The sequence below is a fragment of the Saccharomycopsis crataegensis genome (assembly GCF_037102585.1).
Source record: "Saccharomycopsis crataegensis DNA, jcf7180000000098, whole genome shotgun sequence".
Classification (NCBI taxonomy): Eukaryota; Fungi; Ascomycota; class Saccharomycetes; order Ascoideales; family Saccharomycopsidaceae; genus Saccharomycopsis; species Saccharomycopsis crataegensis.
This window is the reverse complement of record NW_027043838.1, coordinates 401,378-426,177: the sequence shown is the minus strand read 5'-3', so window position 1 is coordinate 426,177 and position 24,800 is coordinate 401,378. Positions and strand designations below refer to the sequence as shown.

General features: G+C 37.4%; 7 protein-coding genes across 7 annotated transcripts; 5 read left to right on the top strand and 2 right to left on the bottom strand. All coding sequences in view use genetic code 12, as the record gives it.

The window, feature by feature from the left end:
- Positions 1-1,258: 1,258 nt before the first annotated feature.
- Positions 1,259-4,459, top strand: DASC09_058650 (uncharacterized protein; the record flags this gene model as incomplete). The annotated part of the gene is made up of 1 exon (XM_064999449.1): positions 1,259-4,459. The coding sequence occupies one exon, from the start codon at positions 1,259-1,261 to the stop codon at positions 4,457-4,459; it is 3,201 nt and encodes a 1,066-aa protein (XP_064855521.1).
- Positions 4,460-5,038: 579 nt separating this feature from the next.
- Positions 5,039-5,725, top strand: DASC09_058640 (uncharacterized protein; the record flags this gene model as incomplete). Its single annotated transcript, XM_064999448.1, has 1 exon — positions 5,039-5,725. The coding sequence occupies one exon, from the start codon at positions 5,039-5,041 to the stop codon at positions 5,723-5,725; it is 687 nt and encodes a 228-aa protein (XP_064855520.1).
- A 1,118-nt stretch (positions 5,726-6,843) lies between these two features.
- Positions 6,844-8,604, bottom strand: DASC09_058630 (uncharacterized protein; the record flags this gene model as incomplete). Its single annotated transcript, XM_064999447.1, has 1 exon — positions 6,844-8,604. One exon carries the CDS (start codon positions 8,602-8,604, stop codon positions 6,844-6,846), a length of 1,761 nt encoding a protein of 586 aa, XP_064855519.1.
- Positions 8,605-10,757: 2,153 nt separating this feature from the next.
- PCS60 (Pcs60p) lies at positions 10,758-12,344 on the top strand (the record flags this gene model as incomplete). The annotated part of the gene is made up of 1 exon (XM_064999446.1): positions 10,758-12,344. One exon carries the CDS (start codon positions 10,758-10,760, stop codon positions 12,342-12,344), a length of 1,587 nt encoding a protein of 528 aa, XP_064855518.1.
- A 514-nt stretch (positions 12,345-12,858) lies between these two features.
- Positions 12,859-16,269, top strand: DASC09_058610 (FUSC family protein; the record flags this gene model as incomplete). Its single annotated transcript, XM_064999445.1, has 1 exon — positions 12,859-16,269. The coding sequence occupies one exon, from the start codon at positions 12,859-12,861 to the stop codon at positions 16,267-16,269; it is 3,411 nt and encodes a 1,136-aa protein (XP_064855517.1).
- Positions 16,270-16,898: 629 nt separating this feature from the next.
- Positions 16,899-20,817, bottom strand: DASC09_058600 (uncharacterized protein; the record flags this gene model as incomplete). Its single annotated transcript, XM_064999444.1, has 2 exons — positions 16,899-20,722; positions 20,793-20,817. 2 exons carry the CDS (start codon positions 20,815-20,817, stop codon positions 16,899-16,901), a joined length of 3,849 nt encoding a protein of 1,282 aa, XP_064855516.1.
- A 634-nt stretch (positions 20,818-21,451) lies between these two features.
- Positions 21,452-22,942, top strand: DASC09_058590 (uncharacterized protein; the record flags this gene model as incomplete). Its single annotated transcript, XM_064999443.1, has 1 exon — positions 21,452-22,942. The coding sequence occupies one exon, from the start codon at positions 21,452-21,454 to the stop codon at positions 22,940-22,942; it is 1,491 nt and encodes a 496-aa protein (XP_064855515.1).
- Positions 22,943-24,800: the final 1,858 nt, after the last annotated feature.

The following is a 24,800-nucleotide window of genomic DNA, read 5'->3' as shown; positions in this document are numbered from 1 at the left end:
TTTGTATAAATAAAATGGGTAAGCAATTAATTGATTCCTATGATCATAACTGTTTTCAACATAAAAATGGGTCAATAATTATTTACGATAAAAATAATAAGGACAACAACATTATATGGAAGTAGGGTGACTATAATCGTACTATGTACGATAGTACGAGAGCATACCATATTCCTGCACAATAATTATTACAGACACCACTCGTGCAAATTACTGGATGGATAAAAGCATTTGAGAAGGTCAATTAATATACTCTCAGTAGGAAGAAAGTGTTGTTAGTATATTTTCTGTGAACATGATTCTGTTACTGGGACTGCTGCTTATCTTCGAAACTTTCTACGAATATAGATTCATAAATTTGGCATAACTCCAAGCTCCTATACTAAAGGAAAATCAATGTGTAACTTCAGATCATACTGATGTTAATTCTGCGCGGCATTTAATCACAAAGTATATACTCTCCATATTTCATGTAATAACTAGACTAATCGGAAGCATCATGGATCTAGAAGTATGACATGATAATTTCCAGAATGTCGAAAAATAATATTCATACCAAACAAATACTGCAATGGAGTGATCATCAATATATTATTCTCCCCTTCTGTTCTCCCCAACACACATCAATTCGTGACACCATAAAATCTATTGTTTTCCAAAATTGTGGATCGAGGAAAATATGATAGAGGGGGGTAATAATCTGATATCGAGGTTATATTGGTTTTATCTAGAAAACCTATCCTCCAAAAACTCCATGGAGACATAGAGAATGTAAAGGTTTACAACGTCAATTAGTAGTGGTTTTCTAAAATTCTTCCATTGGTGAAAATATATTTCTATATTCAATGACTCAGTGTTCCGTGGTGTGAGTTGTTTACCTTTTCTAGGCGTTTTGGAAGGAGATCATGCATATCGGGTACCAGCAATGTTCATGCTGCGAGTTGGAAAAAGAAAGAGAAGCTAAAACTATTTGCTTGCACTTCGTAAATTTTCTTTTTTTTTTTTTTTTTTTTTGTACTTCAAAGCAATAATAATAATAAGGCAAAAAAGGTCATTTATCGAATTATATTGTTTGAGCAACCAAAATTTTTCCCACATGAAGTCCGCCTAGTAAACCCATATCATATAAGGCGCGGTGTTTTACGTTCTACAGACCCTAAGATTTCTTAAATGTAATAAGTTGACGTAATAATTCATTTAAATATAGTTTAGCAATAATAGTGTGTGATTTGAATACACTTTTCAAACCGTTTTTATCATGCAAAATCTACATCTAAAAAAGTCAGGGGAGAAGAAAGAGCCTCAAGACTTTGGCGAGCCAGGTTACAGAGTTATGGAAAAAGGAGAGCTTGAAAAAAAAGAACATCATAATAGATGGCTGAAGCATTCGGAACATGCCAGAGAAAAAGAGAGAAGTGATTATGATGGTGCAAAATCAGGAGAGGAGAATGCTCCTGAAAGCAAAGTGTCTGACGAAATGGAACATTCCAAGAACCACAAATGGTTGCCCAAATTTAGGGGACACACCAAAGGAGGAGGGGAGAGAGTTGCTGGTGATTCAAAATCCAAATCCGTGGAAGGAGGAAATTACAAAGTTCCAAATACCGTTAGCAATTTCAAAACTAATACTATTACAGGACCAACATCAGCAGCGGCGGCGGAAGCAGCAGCAACAACTACCAGTATAGGTGTGGGGTCCATATCGAAAGACATGAACCAATACCCAAGCCACGAGCCTATGGGATATAAAGGTTCATCTCAGCCTCAACCAAACATTGGAGTCAACAAAAATGCTAATGGATCAAATAAATTCGGAAACACGAAATCTGGCATATATGCTAGTGCTTGTGATTCAACAGAAGAAAATCCGGAATTTGTTACTATGGCATCTGGGTTTGAACCCAAGTGGCATGGTGAGCGAAGACAATCATTTAGCGATGATGTGATAATAAACAGTATGAATAAGGCGGAAGAAATAGGAAAAGAGGGAGCTGTAACTGGCAACCTTAACAAATCTGACAAATATTTGAAGGCCATGTCGTACCCCTCTGTGGTAAATGTTGGTAGTGGAGGATTAGCTGGAGGAGGGAATACGACAAATTTTTCAAGCAACAGCCTTGATACATACGATGCTGCCAAGGGTCACACGCACGATGATTTCCCCAAAGTCACTAGTGACGTGGGACCACTGCAGGGACCTAGTAACATTAATGATCAAAAACCCACTGGAAACCTGACATTAAGTGATAAAAGAGGAATCTTGACAGGCATCGCGGCAGCCGCAGGGACAGTGATTGGTGCGGCAGAACATGCCCTTGGGTTTGGGGTTGAACCTCATGGCATTAATGAGTATGAGGCTTCGGGGTACAAAGGTATTGATGAAATTGGCGATATTGATAAAAGAAATTCTTATGGCATGGATAAAAATATTCTTGGTAAACATAGTGACGCGGTGGATGCTGGCCAAGATCAATCCAAAACCATATCTGATTGTAGCATGGACCCTCACGAACTTCCAAAACATACAAGGGAGACCAGTAGTGTTTATGATGATTATGTCGATGAGGGCAATACCAGCTTTGAGCAGCTACCTGGAAAACATCCCGACTTTATTAAGCAACAACAAAATCAGGATACCGTGAATCCTAATCCCAAAGAAGTACGCGATCCTCAAAAACCTCTCCAAAAAGAACCTCAAATGACTGAATCGGCCACGGAGACCGCTAGTAGGGGATTAGCCGGAAATTACAAGGAAGAAGGAAATTTGGGTAGTAGCGCTGCCGCATCGCCAACCGCTGAACATTCTGTCGGCGGTGTACATATTGATTATGATCCTAACAGAGCCATTGACAATGTCATCGATGCTCCAAATTTCAATACAGAATATTTAGTTGGTGGCAGCAAATTTGAAGCAGGCACCATTCCACCAAGGAAGGATACACAGAGTTATGATAACATCAAGCCAATTGCTGTCGCCGGAACACTTGGAGCTGCTGGTGTAGCTGCATACGAAACCATTAGAAGCCAAGACAAAACTCATGATACATTGGTTGAGACTGCCACCACTAATACATCAACTACCCCTCAGACTTGTCACCCACCAGAATTTGTGCAAAGCAAAGGCGCAGTTGGAACCACTACTGGCGGTACTATTGATGATATGAAAAGTGCTCACGGTCACGGACGCTCTCATAGCGTTGATGGATCGGAGAATGCGTTATCAGATACAAACCGGATGAGCGATATGAAGCGCTCGAATACATATGGTGAAAAGGGTGCTTTAAAGAAGCCAACCCAAGTTTTAGGGGCTTTCAAGGAACTGAGAGAGAAGAAAAAGGGCAAAAAGCAAGAACCAAAGTCTTCTATTGTTACTGCTCAAGATGAAAGCAACCAACCTGACAAGGAATCACTGAAGCCTGCTTTGGGTCCAAATATGAGGGATGGAAGGTACTTGGATGATAAAACCAGCACCAGGTCTTTAGCTTCCAGGGAATTGATTGATTATTCCAAGCTCTCGGGTACAGCGAACTATGATAAGGGTGGCGATTTGCAACATCAAATTAATTCAAGTGATGGTAAATATGAGGCTGATGGGCACACAGATAATTCGAGAGACAAAGCTGATGAAATGGTTAGTTTGGCGCCTAATTTTAAAGAAGATACATCTCTTCATAAATCCATCGCTTTTTACAGTGGGCCTGAAGAAGCAAACAAAGTGAATGCCTCAACTGTTGATAACAGTAGTGTTGGTAGAGAAGCAGCCACTTCAGCGTTTGGTGTCAAAACATTGGATCCGAGAGTACTTGAGCAACAACTGAGTTCCAAAAGCATGAACATCCAGCAACAAAAGGATCAGTATCCATCACTAATCCAAAAATCTGGTGCCAATAGCGACAGTAATGGCTTTGTTGAACAAAAACGGGACAATGTGGTTGCTGGTACTGGTACCGGAGGACTAAAAGAGGTTCAGCACGACGTGGGGGAAGTAGGAACTGCTAAAGTTAGTGATGGCAATAGTAATGGCGAGACGAGCCATCATAATGAGAAGCGCCATGAAATTAAAAGCCAAAACAAAGGATTTTTCAGCTCTATTATCAGTGCGTTGAGCGGCGGAGCGCATCATCAAAGAAGCACCCATGATAATGCCAGTAAGACTTCCAAGAGACATAGCGTCGGTGATAACAGCGGAAAAGGTCGTAAAACTTCTGGTAGCTTGAGTGACGAGGCCTATGAAGGCAACAGTCGAGGTGGGGATTACACGTACCAACCAGAACCAAATGCGAACATTGGTGGTAAGGGTGGTAAAGACTCTGTTCCTAGAGCTCCTGGTGGGTTTGCAAATGAGCAGTACGGAGTTCCAGAGGGCATGCTTCCAGTGGGACACAATGTTGAACCAAAGCCAGGCGAAGAGTTGTGGCAGGATACATTGACTGGCCAGAGGTACATTGCGAAAATTTAGTCAGTTAAGTTAGAGCATGCCATACTTAACAGATTTTTTTTTTTTTTTTAATTCATGATTTTGTCGCCCTTTGTAGTTTAAGTGAATAGTATTCCATTTCTGGTAAATAGCAGTTAATTGGCATTGAGATTTATTTCTTGTTGTATTTCTTGTTGCCGTGTTCAGCAATGAATGCAGCAGTGTTTTGTAATAATTTGACCCCGTCTAATCCTGCCACAGCATGCGTCAGCTTCAAATGTCGTGGAAACCGTCCAGCCACCGACCACTAACACTTCTACAGGAGGTAACTAATATGACTGCGCTACACGAGAGGGAAATCCCGTCAAGCATTGTTTGTATTTATTGTAGATCGCTCCCCCATGCGACGGGAAATTTTTTCCTGTTAGTTTGCAAGATTTTGTTGGTATTCTCATCAAAAAAAACTTTACACACAAACAACCTTTTTTTGCCTCCTAGCAACGACGAAAAGGATAATCTTCAGTCATCATACATAACCATAGCAGAAGAGAACTTTAAAAATATAAAGAGTTCCACTTCATTTCAAATCTATTATAATCTTACAGTTGCTGATTCTCCACGATGACCGACATTTTCAAAGTACCTGGTGGTTGGGATAATCATTATCATTCTCATAAAAGGGCGCACTCAATCTATAGTGACAATAGCAGCAAAAGTGATTTCAGTTTTGATAGAAAGTCGATTCTCACCAGTGACTCTACATCAACATATTCAGCAGAATCAATTGGTTACAAGAATTTCATGATCATGGCCAAAGGGAAAAATCCTAGCAATAATAATAAGAGTGCCAATACCAACAATAAGAATTCTGCTCCAAAAAAGAAGCAGAAACCAATTACCGTTCGTATTGAAAACGATCGTGACCAAAGTGCCTACCAGTTCCCTTATGAATATACTAACACCTGGTCTGGATTCCAACAGCTGTTGAGGGACGCTTTCCCTAGATACCGTCAATTGATTTCAAAAGGCGAGTTGGTAATTATTAACAAGAACGAAGAGTGTGCTTTCATCCCTCAACACTACAATACTTTTGTTAAACCAGGACAAGAATTATTCGTTAAATTTCAACGTCAGCCAAAAAACCAATTTTACATGAAGGAGTACGAACGTGGTAGCAATTACGAAAGCGATGAAATCAGTTCAGACGATGAATATAATCCAGACCACCCAAGGCTGCCACGCAAGTCAAATAAGCCAAAAAAGAAATCTTCAGCAACTCACAGAATTGTTAACTGGTTAACTGAGTGATTTTTTGAATGAAGAACTCTGTTTACAGCTTTTACTGATTTTTGTGCTTGCGTTCAAGCCTTTCATCTCCAACTTACATGCAAAAACAAAATAAATAATCAAATTTGATAAAATCATTTCACTGGCATAGCTCTTTTTATTTTTAGTAACCTTTTACTCATATATACCAATACTTTAATTTTTTCATTCTGTTTTTCTGCTAATATCTTCGCTTCTTTTGCTGCTCTTTTAGTTTATTTTCCCCAATTGCATCTAGTTTTTGTTTATAAATATGTACCCTTATCTTTCATTGATATACAGTGTAGTTTTTTGGCTAGTTTACTCTCCTCTTCTGCTTGACTTTCAAAGACATCGGTTGGTGTCCCGATCTTGATGGTATAATACGTATTATGAAATCAATCTTTCACTTAATTTCTTACGTTCATTGCTCCACGTTTCAGGAATAAATTCTTTGGAGCTACTTTTCTCTCTGAAACCATAATCATCAGAGTTATATTACCAGGTTCTTTTCTTCCACTTTTCAAGGATCACCCTTGATTGGCCAATATATCTATGAATTTACGGAGAACTGTGGCCAGCTGAGGCAAACATTGATCCTGGGAATTTCATTAAGTGATGAGTGTAAATGCTGCTGAATCACTGGAGGGAATTTATGGTTACTTTCTCAGGATTCCATGTTGTGTCTTTTTTTTTTTGTTAATTATGCAGCATGCTTGTAACATGTTAGTCACTTACAGTAAAAAAATAAATGAAATATTTTCAAATAAATCTAAGAAAGATATCCTTGTATTATACAAAATCAAAACTAAATAACATTAAAAAATCATAATAGCATCAATAAAAGAAGGGAAAAAAAAGTAAAAGTACCAATTAAAACAAACCAAAACAGAATCATAATAAAATAAGAAAGCATCATGAACTTGACGGTATAGTAAGAGAAAAAAAAATATGTGCTTCTATCTCATCGTTCATATTCTATAACACAATAATAAATTAGCTAATTTTATCAATAACAATAAGAGGATCATTGATTCGATAACCATAAGTGACCATCTTCAAATAAAAACAAACTCTTTTTTATGTAATGATACACTAAAGCCAATTCCAATTTTTCAAAATTATCTGAATTCCTTAGGAATTTCCACATAATAGCTCATCAAAGCTCTTCTCAAAGCCCCTTCCAACTTCTCCCATTTCAAAATCCGAACTTCTTTGTCAAAACCTCTTGGTTTTCTGGTACTGTAACCCATAATTCTTTTGGCCAATTCGATACGGAAGTCCTCTTTAGTACTGCCATTCACAGAACCCGGGATAGGTATATTGCTGTTATAGGTACTGCTCATTCTTGTCGAGATCGGACGTTTCAGCCAGAATGGAACTAAATTTGATCTGATTCTTCCACGTTCCTTGCGACGTTCCGTACTTGACTTATCTTCTGCACAAATTAATAGTTCCACCAACTTGACAACTTCTACACTTGTGATGTAAAACTTGCGAGAAATTTCACCATCATTTGTACCATATCTAGACTTTTCGGAGCGGCCTCCAGATTTTTTTGGAGAGTAACCATACCCAACGTCACCTTCCAACCAACCATCTTCAACCTCATCATCATCTTCTCCCTTCATCACAAAACACTCAAGGCAGCTGACCTCAAGCACATCGATGTTATCATTAGAAAGGGGTTTATCTTTTGGATGTTCGGCGTCGCTTCCCAAGATAGAGAATTTGGCAGTGATATGGCCTTTATCCTGATACCTTTCGATCCTGATGATTCTGCGCTTATCAGCGGACTCTTTATTCGACCATTCTGGTAAACATAAGTCTGGAACTGACGTATTCTCTAGAGACAACCTTACCGGAACGAAATGAACATCATTGGTTGCTTCCAAATTTTTTGGGGGACGAGGCAGCGAGCCACCAGAACTAAGTCCACGAACGATCCTCATTTTTTTGGGTTTCGTTTTTTTAGATTTGGAAGTAGTAATGATGGACCGAAGAGTAGTACTGGTACATTTTAGAGTAGTACTAGTGGATGGCAAGGTCATAGGAGTGACAGGAATTGTCGGGTGGCCATAGTGGGTTACAAAATCATTATGGGAGATATTTCTATTGTTACTTCTTGATAAGGGAGTAATGGAATTGGAGATGTTGACTGGAGAGCTTTCGAGCGAAGACGGCATGTCGCTCCCCCCTGTGGCTGAGAGTTGATCGATAGAGTGCAATTCATTGATATCACCATCAACGATAGAATTCTGAGGCAACAAGATTTGATGCGGGGCCATGTGATTTTCATTTTTTGAAGGCGATACCATGAGGTTAAGGTTTGATACTGGCACAGGGGATGGGCTTAAAGGGTATGCCTGTTGAGAAGGGAGTGCAGTGGTGGTTTGAATAGTCTCTTGTGGTGCACTGAACCCCATGGACATGATTTCTGGGCTTGAAAGTAGATTCATCGAATTATCAAATGAGATATCACTGTTTGACAGAACTAGATTTCGCAAAGTGTGGATATTATTGTAGTCATTAAATGTCTGTGCGTTGGGGAGTGTATGTTTGACGAGATGGCTATTATCAACAGGAGGAAGGCCAGAGACCATAGGAATAATACCGTATCCATTATTGTAACCTTGAAGTGGCCCAGGCCCTATCAGCGTCTGTGTTGAGGATGTGTCATAATAAGGAGATATTTGATTATTACCCATCAACGTACCGTGGGACTGAAGTTGAAATTGAAGTTTCTGTTGCTGTTGAGGAAGATGAGAATTATTATGAGGGGAATGAACATAGTACTGTTGTGAATCTGGAGAAATTGCTGAAAATGATTGAGTATTCCAGTTCGAATCAGAGGGATCTTGAAATAATTCAAAGTTATTCATAATTCTGATTTATTAGTTACGTAGCATATAGCCAGAAACTCTCCCTCAAAAATTTTTTTTTGGTGATTTGCAATCCACGGAAAACGGAAAATCAATGAAGTCAAAAAGAAGACGAACTGAAAAGGTAGAGAGAGGTATGTGTTAATCAATTGAACGGAAGAATGATATTCTTCTTTATTCTTGTATTATTTTCCTTTTCCTTTTGTATTTTGATTTTATGATATTTTTTTTTTCAATTTTCAAAGGTTGCAAAGCTATATTAATGGGAGAGGTCCACCCATTATACAAAAATAGAGGCAAGTTGGAAACATTTTACTAACGCATGGAAGGCTTCATTTGCATGATTCTGCATATCACAGAAAAATGCATACGGGGGCGAAAAAAAAAAGAACAAACACAAAGGGATGTGGCTCTTTTTTTTGGTTGGTCATTTGCTGGAGGGAAGCAAACTTGCCTGATACACGCTGGCAACTTGAATACGAAAGTAAAATGCCTAACAATTAGTCATGTTTGAGGTATGATAATTCTTTTGTTATGAACAACACAAGTACTAACTGTCATCTTACTGCTAGAATATATAGAGAGAATATAGAGAAAATATAGACATATCTATCCATTTAATCTGAATAGAGCTGGAATTGGCTATCTTTTTTTTTTTTTTTCTTTTTTTGACGACTTGAGCCAAATTTAAAATTTATAGTTAACCTGTGAGGCCTACCTAGTAAGGGTAAGGAGTCCACGCAGGGTGCTTCTCGAATAAACTTTATATTATGGTACATTTAGATAAGTCCCAATTTGTTTTTTTCTATACGCAACGGTTTTGATTTGTTACAAATTCTTCATTAATTGTGCTTGGAACGAGGTCTAATCCTAACTGAGTTGGGCTCTATTGAACAATTAATCGTTAGACATATATGAGGATGTATCATCAATCGCCTAAATGAAAGCAGTCAATCATAAGGAACCGTTACTGTTGTGCCGCCGTTTAGTATCATGTATAGGGCGCCTCTAAATGAACAACCGGAAAATGAAAACATGGTAGATTACAGAATTTTAGAGTTTGGCGAATCACAATTGTCCAGACCTGCAGTTTTCCTCTTTTTGGTGCCCTGCCTTGTGATCGATCCAAAGCATATTTGATACTGGTAGACCTTTAGATCTGAGTGACCAGGTTTCTCCTTTTTTTCTTCACCGACAAAAATATCTTGTCCATTCAATATAATGGTAACTGAGAATTTTTATTGACAAGGAGATGCAATATCAATTCTCTTTTCTGCTGTGGAATAAAAAAGTGTTGGCAAGGTGTGGCGTGGGCAGCACCGTCATCAAACGCTCATCAATAAGGCAATACAGATCTTTATTGTATCGAAATTTGTCTGCTATTACTCTGATGGGTACAATATGCAGTGGATATATAGCACGAAAAAGGAAATAGTTGATAAGCCTGACTGTTTAATCAAGTTGGTTAGTACAAGAGGAAAATACATCATACAATATTTTACAAAAATTACAGCTTAATTTTTGAGATGTTGGGATATACCGGCCAGCGAACTCCGTAGAAATCAGAATTCACATCTGGCACTAAGATTATCCAAGTTAAATCATTGATTTTAGCACTAGCGTGGCACTATTGTAATTGGAAATAAGAACAATAGGAATTTGACAAAGCGTGCTGAGAAAGAATAATAAACAAAAAATGGATCTATTATCAGGATTTCAGAAGAATAAGAGTAAAAAGCAAAAAAAAAAAATAAAAAAAAATACGAAACTATTCTTGGGATGAATAATAAAGGTGGATTGGGTTGATAAGTTAATAAGTTGGTAGCTTAGTTTGTTGTTTGATCAAAAACAAAAAGCAAATGAAAGAAGTTTATTTGAGATATAAAGATATAGATTCTAAAAATTTGGAAACTTCCAAATAGTGAGAATGAGATAAAATGAGTATAGGCTTAATTGTTCAGTGAGGATAGCAAAGAAGGGGAGGAAAGGAGAAAATTTTTTCCTTAAAAATAGAGAAAGTGCGTTTAGATAAGGGGGAGTCACCCGTTCTGATTATTATAGCTTTGGTCCTTTGGCCCTTATTGTTATAGCTTTGGTCCTTTGGCCCCTCTCCTGATTCTCTTTCTATTCTCCAATTAACAAGAACCAACAAAATGTCGACATTCATTGATGCTATTACCGTCAATAATCATCAGGCGATTGTGATACCTGATGGCCCAAGCCTCACTTACTTCCAACTTGCCCAGAATGTGGCTCATTTGCAGCAAATCTTTACTAACAGCAAGTCTCCGTTATCTGGCGCGTCAACCCAATGCTCTATTGGGATTTCCATCCCAAACAGTTTGGAATTCGTGGTGTCGTTTTTGGCAATTGTGAACACTGCTAGAATTGCTGCTCCCTTGAACTTTAACTACAAAAAGAATGAATTCGACTTTTACTTGGGGGACCTTGATGCGAAGGCTATCTTTGTGCCAAGAGGCTTTAGACGTCAAGGAAACCAACCTATCATTCAAAGTGCTATCGATAACCACGCTTACATTGTTGAGGTATTTTTTGATAAAAAAACTAATTCAATCGAATATGAAGTCTTTAGTACCACTTCCACCACCCCAGTGTTTGTTTCAAAAAGGGACTCTGCCAAAGCTTCTTGTAATTTGACCAAATTTTCTGGCAAGCCTTCCCCGGAAGATGTGGCAATGATTTTACATACATCTGGTACTACTGGCAGACCAAAGGCTGTTCCTTTGACACACAGAAACATTACTGCCTCCATGAGAATCATTTCCGGAACTTACAGTTTGAACTCTGACGATACCACTTATGTGGTCATGCCATTATTCCATGTCCATGGTCTTATTGGCGCGTTGTTTTCAACCTTTTATTCTCAAGGCACTGCCATCATTGCTCCTAAGTTCTCGGCCCATAATTTCTGGAAGGATTTCATAACCTACAAAGCGACTTGGTACAGCGCCGTGCCAACCATCCACCAAATCTTGTTGAAGGTTGGTCTTCCTAAAGGAGAGGTCCCAAAGATCAGATTCATCAGATCCTGTTCTTCTGCCTTGGCTCCAGCAAACTTGGAAAAATTGGAACAAACTTTCAGAGCACCTGTCGTTGAGGCCATGGGTATGACTGAATGTGCCCATTGTGTTACTTCTAATAACTTGCCACAATTTGGTAAGCGTAAACCAGGCACTGTAGGCCAGGCCCATGGAGTGGAAATCGTCATTCTTAATGAGAGAAACGAGATTTTGAAACAAGGGGAAATTGGCGAAGTTTCTATCAAAGGGGAAAATGTCACCAAAGGTTACCTCAATAATCCAAAGGCCAACGCAGAAAATTTCACTGCTGGTTATTTTAGAACAGGCGACCAGGGCTATTTTGACAAAGACAACTTTTTGACTTTGACTGGCCGTATCAAGGAATTGATAAATAGAGGCGGTGAAAAGATTTCACCAATCGAGTTAGATAATGTGATGTTAACTTACCCAAAGGTGGCTGAAGCTGTTGCGTTTGGGGTAGAAGATGAAAAGTATGGCCAAGTCGTCCATGCTGCGATAGTTTTGGCCCCTAATGCCAGCTTGACTTTGGAAGAATTCCAGAAATACTTGAAGACAAAAATAGCCTCATTCAAAGTGCCAGAGAAGGTGTATTTTGTTGATAAATTACCAAAGACACCAACTGGTAAGATTCAAAGAAGAACATTACCGAAGATTTTTGCTAGAAAATCTAAATTGTGATTTATTATTGATTTCTTTTGTTTATGCAAAACTGCTCGCTCATTAATATTTTTTTGATTTGAAAGAACTATTTATGATGTTTAAGTATGTTATTGTAAATGCTGATGACTGAAGGACTCCAAAAGGGCGGATTATTATAAAATCACTGAGGTCTCAATTTCAGTGTTTTATCACGTGCTAATATCATTTTTCAATTGGAATACTTCATGTCAAAAATGCTCTTATCGCTAAATTTTCAAGGGAAATATTGACTGTAGGCGAAATAGATGGAATAAATGCAACTTTCTTACACTGAAATTGAGGAAATACTAAAAAAAAATTGATAAAATCAATGATGTTGATGAGTTGCGTGTCACATGCTCCGCCATTCTCCTCCCGAAAATTTTGGGATCTGCGCGTTTGTTATCTATTTATTTATCGAATGAAATTCCTAACACCGTTTTACTGTCTTTTCTTTGCCAATGGTAACTGACAATCCTATGATTGTACAAGTGATCCTTAGAACATAAGCAAAATGCCTAAATTAAACAGGGCCAACTCAAAGAGCTCAATTCTCAAAAGGAGAACTTCAGCGAACTCGATTTTTTCAGTGGGTAACAATATTATTTCTGGCAATGCGTTCCCCGCGACTGATGACGATTACCAAAATAATCATAATCCTGACACGACTGATATGATGGATAGATATCAAATTGATGAGATCTATAGCCGTGTGGTTGGTAATAGCTCAGTGATCATTCCAGCAACTGGAGAAACTTCTCATGATCATGACGTCAGTCTTCTAGATTCAGCGATAACTGGTACGCCGCCCATAATAGTGTTGAGACCCAATGTTGAAGAGGGTTTGCCGTTGTATCATCACCAACAAATAAGATATATAGAAAGACTAAAACATAAACTAACCGCGTTTACTGGAGTGATTGTGCGAAATTATCTCTCTAGTGATGTCCTCAAATGCTCTATCGCGTACTTCATCGCGTCATTGGGGGTTTATTGTAAACCCATTGGCCAGTTACTCGGTTCAAGTGATAATAAGCATTTAGTGGCGACTGTAGCGGTTTATTTCCATCCTTCAAGGTCAATTGGATCGATGCATCAATCAATACTATTCATAATGATCTCATTGCTTTACAGTCTTTCCATCAGTGTGTTTTGTGCATTTTTTTCAAACTATATGTATAACATTTCCCAAGATGAAATTAGCTATTTAATCAATATCATTGTGATTTCTATTGCATTGAGTGTGGTGAGTGTTTTCAAGATCAAAATGGGTAAACAGACTTTTAACGTTGCGTGTTCGTTGGCTTCAACTTCTATGATTTCTACCATTGTCAAAGAAGGGAGCAGAAAATTCATTAATGACGATGAAAGCATTGGTAATTCTCATACTATTCCATTTGATAGATTGAATTCAGTTTTCAGGATTGTGATTGCTGGTGCAATGGTGTCTATTGTTCTTTGTTATACATTGTGGCCAATCAGCGCCAATGATAGCATCAAGAAACATTTAAACGAATCGTATTATCTAATGAGTGATTACCTATCATTGTTATCTGATAAGTTTTTGACCGGGCAGAATAAACACGAAGTGGCAATCACCAAAGTTCAAGCCCAGTTAAAGAAATGTGTTAAGAAGTTGAAAACTGATTTGGAAGAGTGTAAATATGAATTGTTGGTGTCTGGTAAAGAGACTGAATATTCCACCTTATCAAAAATTGTGGATTCTACAATTATCTTAACCAGATATCTCGCTGGTTTGAAAAATAGTACAGATATGCAATGGGATTTACTTCATGAATATGAATTGAAAAATAACAAGGGGAAAAATAAGCTGCGCCCACAATTTTTGCCAAAACTCAACAATGAAGGTTGTCATTCTAAAAGTGGGAACTTGAAACTCGATCTTGACGCTGTTAGTGAATTACTGGATGAGCTTGATATTGAAACTTCAACAACCAAAGATTATGGATCAGAGACGATCCTACCACCACAATTATTCAACCTTTTCATATTTTATCTTGGTCCATCTATCAAATCATTTTCTTTCACCGTTAGAGAAATTTTGGACCATGTTCCTTTTGATAACAACGAACCATATAAAATTGTGGAAAATATTAGCATGTTTGCTGAAAGTTTAAACAAGGCTCAAGAATTGTTCAACAGCAAACAGACCGTTGCCATGGAAAAGATCTATAGCAATGAGAAAATTTTCAAAATTGTTAATGACGATGAACATATTATTATAGATGAATTGAGAGCTGATGGAGAAGAAGTGGCGGCAAGTTGCTTCAACTTTTCATATTCCATTATGGAGTACTCTAACGAATTGAACAATGCATTACAATTGTTAAAACAGTATTCTTGTGATATTGAAAATGATAAAAAGTCTTTTGGATGGTCAAAATTTTGGAAATATTGGAAATTTTCTTGGAAACGGAACAGTCTTGATAATAGTGAGACTCATGATGAACTGGAAATCCCATTGGTTAAAAACCACGAGATTAGAGATCATGATGGTCGACCTCAATTGAATATTTTCAAACACACTGGTTTTGAAAGCCTGTCTGATTTTGATGGCAGTTCCAAAACCGCTCGATACAAATTGTGGAAATTTTTCAACACTTTTCGCCGTTCGGATATTCAGTTTGGAATGAGAGTTGGTATAGGGGCATTTATTCTATCCTCTATTGCTTTCATTCCTCAAACTAGAATGATTTTCATTGACTGGAGACTCGAGTGGGCATTGGTTATTTATTCTATCATGATGAACCAAACGGTTGGGGGCACACAAATGACGGTGAAATGGAGATTTATTGGCACTTTTCTTGGGTCGATGACGGCAGTGATCACTTGGACATTATTTTCTGGTCATCCTTTGGCGTTGGCGACCGTTGGTTTTCTTATTTCGATTCCTTCTTTCAATATCATTTTGAAATGGCCAAAGTTCAACGCGTATGGTAGATTCATCTTATTGACTTACAATTTGACGGCATTATATAGTTTCAGTATGACTTTAGATGATGATGAAGATGATAGAGAAGGTGGAAACTCTCCATTGGTCCGAGCAATTGGATTTCATAGATTTGTTAGTGTTTCTGTCGGTATTTGTTGGGCACTTTTCATAACTTCGTTTGTGTTGCCGTCGAGCGCAAGAAGCAGGTTGAAGAAAGGATTGAGCTTACTTTGGTTGCAATTGGGAATATTATGGAATAGTGATCCTTTAGATTACAAGATGAGAAAAGGCTCCCAAAATGAGGACAATAACAAAGATGATGATAACAGTAAACCACGGTACGAACTTGTTGGGGTGCCGCTTCATAAGTTCAAAGTCCATGATTTGTTTTCTCAATTAGAGACATTATGCTCGCAAGCACCAATGGAATTTCGAATCAAAGGACCGTTTAATTTTGAAAAGTATCGTTCATTATTAGACTCGTCCGAAGTGATCATTAATGCTTTTGAAAATATGAACATGATTATTTTGAAGACTAATGAGAGTTACTTGGACTCTACTGGGCTGCAATCACTTGGAACTGAGTCACCCAACAGTAGCAATTTCTTGTCAACTGATAATTCATTTATGGTTCTTAATTTCATTAAGGATGAGCGTGAGGAGCTTGAAGGAAGAATCCTTTTGAATTTTTATATGATTGCCTCGGCTATGAAATTGGGGCTTCCATTACCCTCAAAAGGTATTTCCACTACCCATGCCAAAGATCGAATGTTGCTGAAGTTGGCTAAAATCAGAAAGTACCAAAAGGAGAATAGTAATTGTGTTGATGATGATCACATCAATGACAAGGACTTCACTATTATTTACTCTTATATATTGGTGTCTTCACAAATTACCAATGAAATCGGCAATATAACTGATCTTATCCATGACTTATTTGAAAAGGTCACCCCTGAGGAATTGAAGTTGTGATTAATTTTAATGACAAAGTTGATTCTTATGATCTCATTTTTTTTTTTTTTTATTTTTTTTGTTCTTGTTTTTGTTTATTTTTCGTCATTTTTGTGGTATTTGCCTATCATTTGTTGTTACTTTTATTTTTGCTTTTTGTGTTACCATTTTACGTTATTTTGCATTATGTGTTGTTATTTGAATAAATTAAAAAGAAAAGAAAACAATAACCAAGTAAATAAATACATAAAAGAAACGAAAGGAAGGAAAAATGGTTGCAAAGCTACTGCTTTTTGAATTTCTGATAACTCTGACATTACATATCGCTGTCGTCATTAGTTTATATAAACTATGCAAACTTTATACAGTTCTTGTGATAAACAATTATTGAATAAAGTTTTTCAACTATTCAAGTTTATTTCTTTTTTTTAAAAAAAGAATCATTTTCCTCTAAAGGAAAACTGAAGGCTAACGGTCTTTGCTTAATATAAACTAAGCACATTCCAACAATTGAAGTAAATGTACAAGTCAACTCTACATCATCAAAGCAAATAACGAGAAAAAAAAAAAAATCTATTTTGCTCTATGAATATATGAATACTGAAGAAAATTATTACGGAAATAAGAAAAACAACTGATAAATATTGATATCACGACTGGCCAAATCCTCCTCCTCCAGGAGTTTGAATTTGAACACGATCAAAGGCCTTCACATAAATGATTTCCTTAGGCCCCAATTTTGTAACAATATATTCACCATTTTCTTGTTTTCTGAACCACAAGTTTTGACCCGTGGCCCCTGGTCCACCACCTTCTACACCATAAGGAGCAAAGACTCTCCTCTCTGATAAGATAGATACTCGTAAAGGCACACGAGCCTCAATCTCACGAATAGCTCCATCACCTCCTCTCCATTTACCTTCACCACCTGATCCTTTACGAATTGCCCATTTAGTTATCATCACCGGAGCTCTGGCTTCAACAACTTCGATATCAGTTGTCTTGGTATTCGTGCAATGAACATTGCAGGCTGATGCACCGTGATACCCTTCCAATGCGCCTACACCACCTCCAAGAGCCTCACCCATCGCAAAACCAGGTTCCACCTTACCGGTGTAAGGGTCTTTACCACCACGGCCCCAACCAAAAGAGTTTGCACAACCTTGAGATGCAGCAACATTACCAAAGCACTTCAAGATTACATCAGTAATTCTTTGTCCTGAAATAGTGCTACCACAAATGGCAACAAAGTCACTAGGGTTCAATATAGTATTTTTAGGAATATCAATATGGCATGGTACAAGACAACCTTGGTTTAAAGGAATGTTCAAATCAATCAAGCATCGGACGACATAAATGACACAAGAATGGGTAATCGATACAGGGGTATTCATTGGACCATATGTTTCTGGGCCTGTGCCAGAAAAATCAAAATATGCTTCACCTTTATCCCCATCAATAGTGATTTTCAATTTTACTTTGGTTCCATCATCAAAATAATCTTCAGCTTCCATTGCTTTACCACCATTCTTTCGATACTCTTTTTTAAAAAAATCACGAACCACAAGTTCAGCATTATACGTGATTGCTCTCATGTAATATTGAACAAATTGTTTCCCATATTCATTGAAAAGATTTTCAACCAATGTAATACCCTTTTTGTTAGCACTAACTTGAGCTCTCAAATCATTCAAATTATGGCTGATATTTCTTGTCGCTGAACAGCCCGGCATTTCAGCAACCTGGTTGAATAATTTCACAATCCCTTCTTCGTTAAAATTGCCTTCACTAACTAACTTGAAACTTTTGATAGAAACCCCTTCTTGCCATAACTCCTTAGTGTTTGGACTCATTGCAGTAATACCAGCACCGCCAATATCTGAATGATGACCACGAGATGCAACATAGAAGACGATTTCCCCTTTGTGGAACACTGGAGTGATAACCGTAATATCAGGAAGGTGAGTACCACCTGCTTCAGGGTGGTTTGACACAAGTACATCACCAGGTTTCAAAGTATCTTTATGTAATTCATGTTGATAACGGATTGCAAACTGCATTGATCCCAAATGGACTGGGATATGAGGAGCATTAGCACATAATCTTGCTTCAGAATCGAAGATAGCACATGAAAAATCCAATCTTTCCTTGATTGAAGAAGAAACCGAAGTCCGTTGTAATGTTCTACCCATAGTTTCAGCAATCCCCATGAATCTATGTCCAAAAACTGTCAATAATATTGGATCTGCCTGATCTAATGGTGTGCTCTCATTGATTTCATGGTCAGCCACATATCCTGATTTTTCGACAGCTGCGTCATTATCATTATTTGCTTCGCCTAATTTTGGCTCAAATAAATCGATTAGCACATGGCTATCCAAAATATATGCTTGTGAATTAGGATCAACTAAAATTGTTTGTGTGGCATCAATAATTAACGCAGGACCAGGTATAACTGCACCTTTTTCAATATTTTGTAAACGGTAAATTTTAGTGTTGTCATAAATACCATTTTCAAATACAACACGCTGAGTTTCGTTGCTATCTACTGTTTTGGCTAACAATTTCACTTGTTTTATCTGATCATCGATAGAAATAGGAGCCTCTTTGCCATTAGGCGAAGCCACACCCTTAGCATTAATTGCTGAAACAAGTATTTGGGAGTTAGGATTATTGAATCCAAATTCTCTTTCATGGGTTTGGAGAAACGGAGTAACATAGTCGCCGTTCACAGCTTCAATTAAAAAGGAGGTATTGGATCCCTTATACTTCATTGATAAACTCACAACAATATCAATGTCTTCTTGATCCTTAATTCCTTGATTTTCGACAAGGTAAGTCACAACTTTTTCCTTTAAATCAGAAATAGTGCTTTGCGCTTTTTCAAGGGCATCATTAGAGAACTCAGAGTTGTATGGTTCAGTCAAATCATAAGTAATTTTCGCCTTGGCAATACCGTACGCTGATAAAATGGAAGAATATTTATGGATCACTACTTTATTGATGTCCAAATTTCTAGCAACAGCAGAACAATTTTGCGATCCGGCACCACCAAATGAAACCAATGTATGAGATTTGGTAACGTAACCTCGAGATTCCGTAATATCTCTGATTGAATTAGCCATCTTGACATTAGCAATATTCAAGAATCCTAATGCTACATCCTCAGATGAAAGATTTTTCCCTGTATCTTTGTTTATAGTGTATGTCAATTCCTCAAACTTGGATCTCACAAGCTCTCCATCTAAGGGTTCATTACCGTTTTTCCCAAAAATTTTAGGAAACTGGGAGATCACCAATCTACCCAAAAACAAGTTTGCATCAGTAACAGTTAATGGTCCACCTTTTCTATAAGAAGCAGGACCTGGGTGAGATCCAGCAGACTCAGGACCGACATGGAATAAACCATTCTCCCATTTCAAAATAGACCCACCACCTGCGGCAACAGTATGAATTTGTAGTTGACCGGCACTGTTTTCGATACCTGCGGTTTTGTTTTCGAAAGAGATTTCAAAATTATTACCATTGACTCTAGAAACATCAGTAGACGTGCCGCCCATATCAAACCCAACTAAGTCTCTATTCTCATAACATGTTTCCTTAACACCAACAACACCACCTGCTGGTCCGGATAAGATTGCCGAAATTCCTCTAAAATCTTTTGCATCCGTCAAACCGCCATCAGATTGCATAAATTGGACTTTTGGAATACTATTGAAAATAGATAAAAATCCGTCAATATATTCTTGAACTATTGGTGTCAAGTACGCATCAATACAAGTGGAGTTACCTCTATTCAAATAATTGATACTTTTAGATACTTCGGAAGAAATTGAAATATGATGGAACCCGACATCTTTAGCTAATTTATAGATTATTTTCTCGTGGTCATCATATAGGAAAGAGTGAGCAAAACAGACCGCCAAATTACGGTATCCCTTTTCAAATAGCTGTGTTAGGCGCTTTTTGCTCAGATCGATATTCAAGGGTTTGATTATTCTAACCGGCGTAGTGGATGATGTTATAATAATTTCCGGGTCACTAGGATCAATTATCACTTCATTAGGATCATCTGAAGAAGTCTCAACAGTGATTCTTTCTTCGATACCAATAACCTCATCATATAATGGTCCGGGCTTCTGGATCTTCAAGTTAAATAATTCAGGTCTTGCTTGGGTACCAATCTCCAAAACTTCTTCAAAACCCTCAGTGGTGACATAGGCAAATTTTCTACCCTTTCTTTCCAATAAAGCATTTGTGGCGACAGTGGTACCCATTCTAACATATTCAATCAAGTTACCGTCAAGCTTCGCATCTTTAGCGATGGGTTCCCCTGTATATTTTTCCAAGATTCTTCTAATTGCTTCACCAGGGGCATCAGAATAATTCTGAGGATCTTCTGACAATAGCTTGAAGATGACTTCACCTTGACCAGGGATGTCCGCCCAGCAATCAGTGAAGGTACCGCCTCTATCTGAATAAAATGTTAGTGATATTTTTACTTCGCATGTGCTGCTTGCTTAGGAGATGATAGTTCGACATACCAATTGAGATTTTTACTTTAGACATTGCTACAATATCTGATGATTTCCCACTATGAAGGATTAATAGTACAGAGGGAAGAGAGGGCCGCAGAAAAATAAGCTAAAAAAAAAAGGTGGATATCGCTTATTAATGTGATAGTGAATGATGGAAACAATCGTGACTCTCAGTAACCATATCCTGAGGACCTTCCCACTATTTTCCAGTTCAAAGGTTAAAGTTCCGCTATCTCTGGATGACTTAGATAGGCAAAAGAGGCGAGGAATATTTTTTTTTTTGCTTATACCCCCATATTGCATGATGTAGCGCAATCTGATAGCTGACAGATAGCTGACAGATAACTGACAGATAACAGGGAAGCAAAAGCATAGAGAAAGAGGTCCAATAGAAGCACAAAGCAACCATGAATTGGTGATAATTTACGACGGAATCTGGGATAAATCACAAAAGAAATGGGGCCCGTAACGGTTTTTGTCTCGCACAGATTACAAATTGTGGCTTCGTTATCCGCCACAGTTTTCCGACGGTTGTCCGACGACATGCATGAGGGGCAGATAGCCCAAGAATAAATATTCCTGGGATTTCTCTTTTGAAAACTAGAAACGAAATAAAAAAAAAGATAACCCCTTTTTCTTTTGTGTAGTGTATATCTTAAAACAACATGTCTGCCGTTACTAATAACCCTGATGGCTCTTCGCTTTCTAACAAGGAAGAGTACGTTGTCTCCGTTAGTTCACACAAACAAAAAGAAGCGTCTTCCTCAGGCTTTGCTAGATGGTTCCAATGGTTCGAGCCAGGGACTTCTCCTAAAGAAAAAAAGTTGATCTTGAAGCTTCAATTCTTCATTCTTAGTTACAGTATGCTTGCCTATTTTCTCAAATATCTAGATCAGACCAATATTTCCAACGCATATGTGTCGGGAATGAAGGAGGATTTGAATCTTAATGGTAATCAGCTCTCTTGGTTCAATACTTTCTTCAACATTGGTACCATTGTCGGTAGTATTCCGGCAGTTTTTTTAGCCAATTACTTCCGTCCTCGTTATTTCTTACCAATAATGGATTTACTTTGGGCATTGACTGTGCTTTTCGTTTACAAATGTTCCACAGCTAACCAGATATACGTTTGCCGTTTCTTTTTGGGTTTGTTTGAGTCAGCCACTAACCCATTTGGCCATGTGATGTTGGGAAGTTGGTTCAAGAGTAATGAGGTGCTCAGATTGGGCAATTTGTACATTATTGCTGGTATTATTGGTCAGGCTACTTCTTCTTACATTCAGTCTGGGTTGCAGAGTTCGATGGAAGGTCGTCTAGGTTTGCATGCTTACCAGTGGATGTTTATCTTTGAAGCATGCTTATCCGTACCAATCATCATCTACGGTCTCTTTGTGATTCCCGATTATCCTTACAATACTCAAGCTTTCTACTTGAATGAATGGGAGCGTAAGAGGGCCAAAGAGCGTCTTGAAGAAGATGGCCGTGTTACCAAGAAAATCAGTTACAATTTGGATACTCTCAAAGAAATTACCTTTTCTTGGCAACCTTATGTATTCTCCATTGGATATTGTTTGTGGACTTTGACTGCTGCTTCTTATATGCTTCAATTTTTTGAAGTCTATTTGAAATCTTTAAAGAAGTACAGTATTTCATACATTAATAATTTTCCTACTATCATCTCCGGAGTGAATTTAGTAACAATGTTGAGTTCAGGCTATATTGCTGATAAAATGAATCGCCGTTGGCCTGTGCTAATGGTTGTCGGATGCCTTCTAACCGTCTCTATGGCGATTCTTCTAAAATCTCATGATGAAGGTGTTAGAAAGTTTGGGTACTGCTTGACTGGTGTTTACGGTTGCTATACTCCAATGCTTGCTGGTTGGTGTAATATTTCCTGCAAGAAGAGTTTGGTGTTGAGATCCTTCACAATTCCTGCTATGATTGTGATTGGAACAATTGTTGTCACTCCATATCAACAGCATGTGTTCCCATCCAGTGATGCTCCTTACTATGAAAAAACACAGGGTATGAGATATGCCATTGCATTTACTGTCTGTTTGCTACTTTGGACAAGTATTGCTATCCCATTATGTGATTATTATTGGGGTAATAAAGATGATGCTAAGGTCAAAAAAGACCCTGAGTATCAATTATAGAGTCAATTATAGAGTATCAATTATAGAGAGTGTTTTTTTCGTCTTGTTATTTTTTGTTTATTTTTTCTTTGATAACTTTTTGTTATGGTAAGTCACATTTTACTTCATGAGTTATAGTTACGTCTTTGTTTGTTCGAATAAAGTTTAATAAATTACTTTCTGTCGTATCTTCAAATAAACTTGAACCGATATCGCTTGTTATTTCTTTCCTAAAAAAGGATCTTTAATTCACATTCCTGCCGTGTTTTTATTATAATAATACTAATGTCATTGCAGTGTGTATGTGTTTTTTGTTGTGTAAGTGATCCATATCATACATATTAAATATTCAGTCGTCATAGCATACTGGCTTTCACAAACAGCATCAAGGCTGCTCCACGACTTATGGTTCGTTAATATCGTAATAATTCTTTGAATGTTATCCTTATATTATAGGAGGTAATACACACAATTATGCAGCCTGGCGCTGTGTAAGCAAACTGCATGAAAGTCTATAGTGTAATATGCAGCACTCTACAGACGACTATTAGCCAACTATAGTAATAAATCCATCATAGGGTGTATCACATTTTTTGGATTATAAAAAGAATAAATTTATATCTATAATGAAAATATAAGGGAGAGGAAAAATGGGGAAAGTAGTTTCAAATAAAAATCAGCATGCTTTAGAAAATATATTCAGTCATCTCTAAATTAACTCTTGTCAACGTGGCTTTTGGTAATTCTATATAGCGTTTTACACCCCCAGATGACTTACTTATTCGAATGTGTGTATTGTTCCTTTTGACGAGAGATATTACTTTAATGTTGAAATAAGAAATAAAATATTTAAATAGAAAATTTTTCATTTATTTATTAAAAACAAAATGGCACGTCATATTGATCTGATGCTGTGGAAGCTTCCTATGCTGCAATATTTTAAAATGACATTATGATCTTTGATTACAGGTAATAGAGATAATGGAGCCTTTCTTTTTGATTGCGGGTGGCCCAGAAATCATAGTAATATTGATCTTGCAAAATTTATAATCATTTCCTCTGAACTATCATTTCTAGATACCAAGATGACGTATTACTGTTGGACTATATTGGTGATTATCAACTGTACGGCAGACGATAATATTTTCAATCCTTTATAGGCCCTTATTATTTATTACATCTAAAAAAAAGAAAATCACGAGATTGTGCTATTGTGGAGATTAATTTGCAATTTATTATAGTTCTTATTGTGAAGGAGGTATTTCCCACAGGTAAGTACGATCTTGTAATAAGCCGCCTCTGTTGATTGTGAAACCAAGAAAAAAATAGCAACATTTCTGGGCAAGAAAAAGTCCACACTTGGGCTTAGTGTTCTACAGCACCCTTGGTAAAATCATTGGCACGGCTCCATAGAATTGATAATGTCAGTTTCTGGGGAGATTGGATGATGGGAGATTTTTCAAACCTCAGCATGCGGAAAAGACATTTGAACATGCAGCACGGAATGTGAAATACCGCCTCATAAAATTTCTTGACATACAACTAAAATTAGATATTAAGCATTCTTCAAACACGGATAAGACTTGGAAAAATATATTAATAAAATAGTTTTGTATTGAATAAAATTGTATAAATACCAATAGGTCCTACTACATACTAAGAGAGCTTTTGATTTCCGTTATTATAATTCATCAATTCAATTCTTCTTTCATTTTCAACTCCATTTTTTCAATTCTTTTCATTTCAGTTTCAAATATGCAATTATCCATCTCAGTTTTGTTATCAGTTGCTGCTTCTTTGGCTTCCTTTGCATCTGCTGCCCCAGTTGAAAGAAGTACAATCACTCCACCACAACTCAACTTCAACGTCGTCAGATATG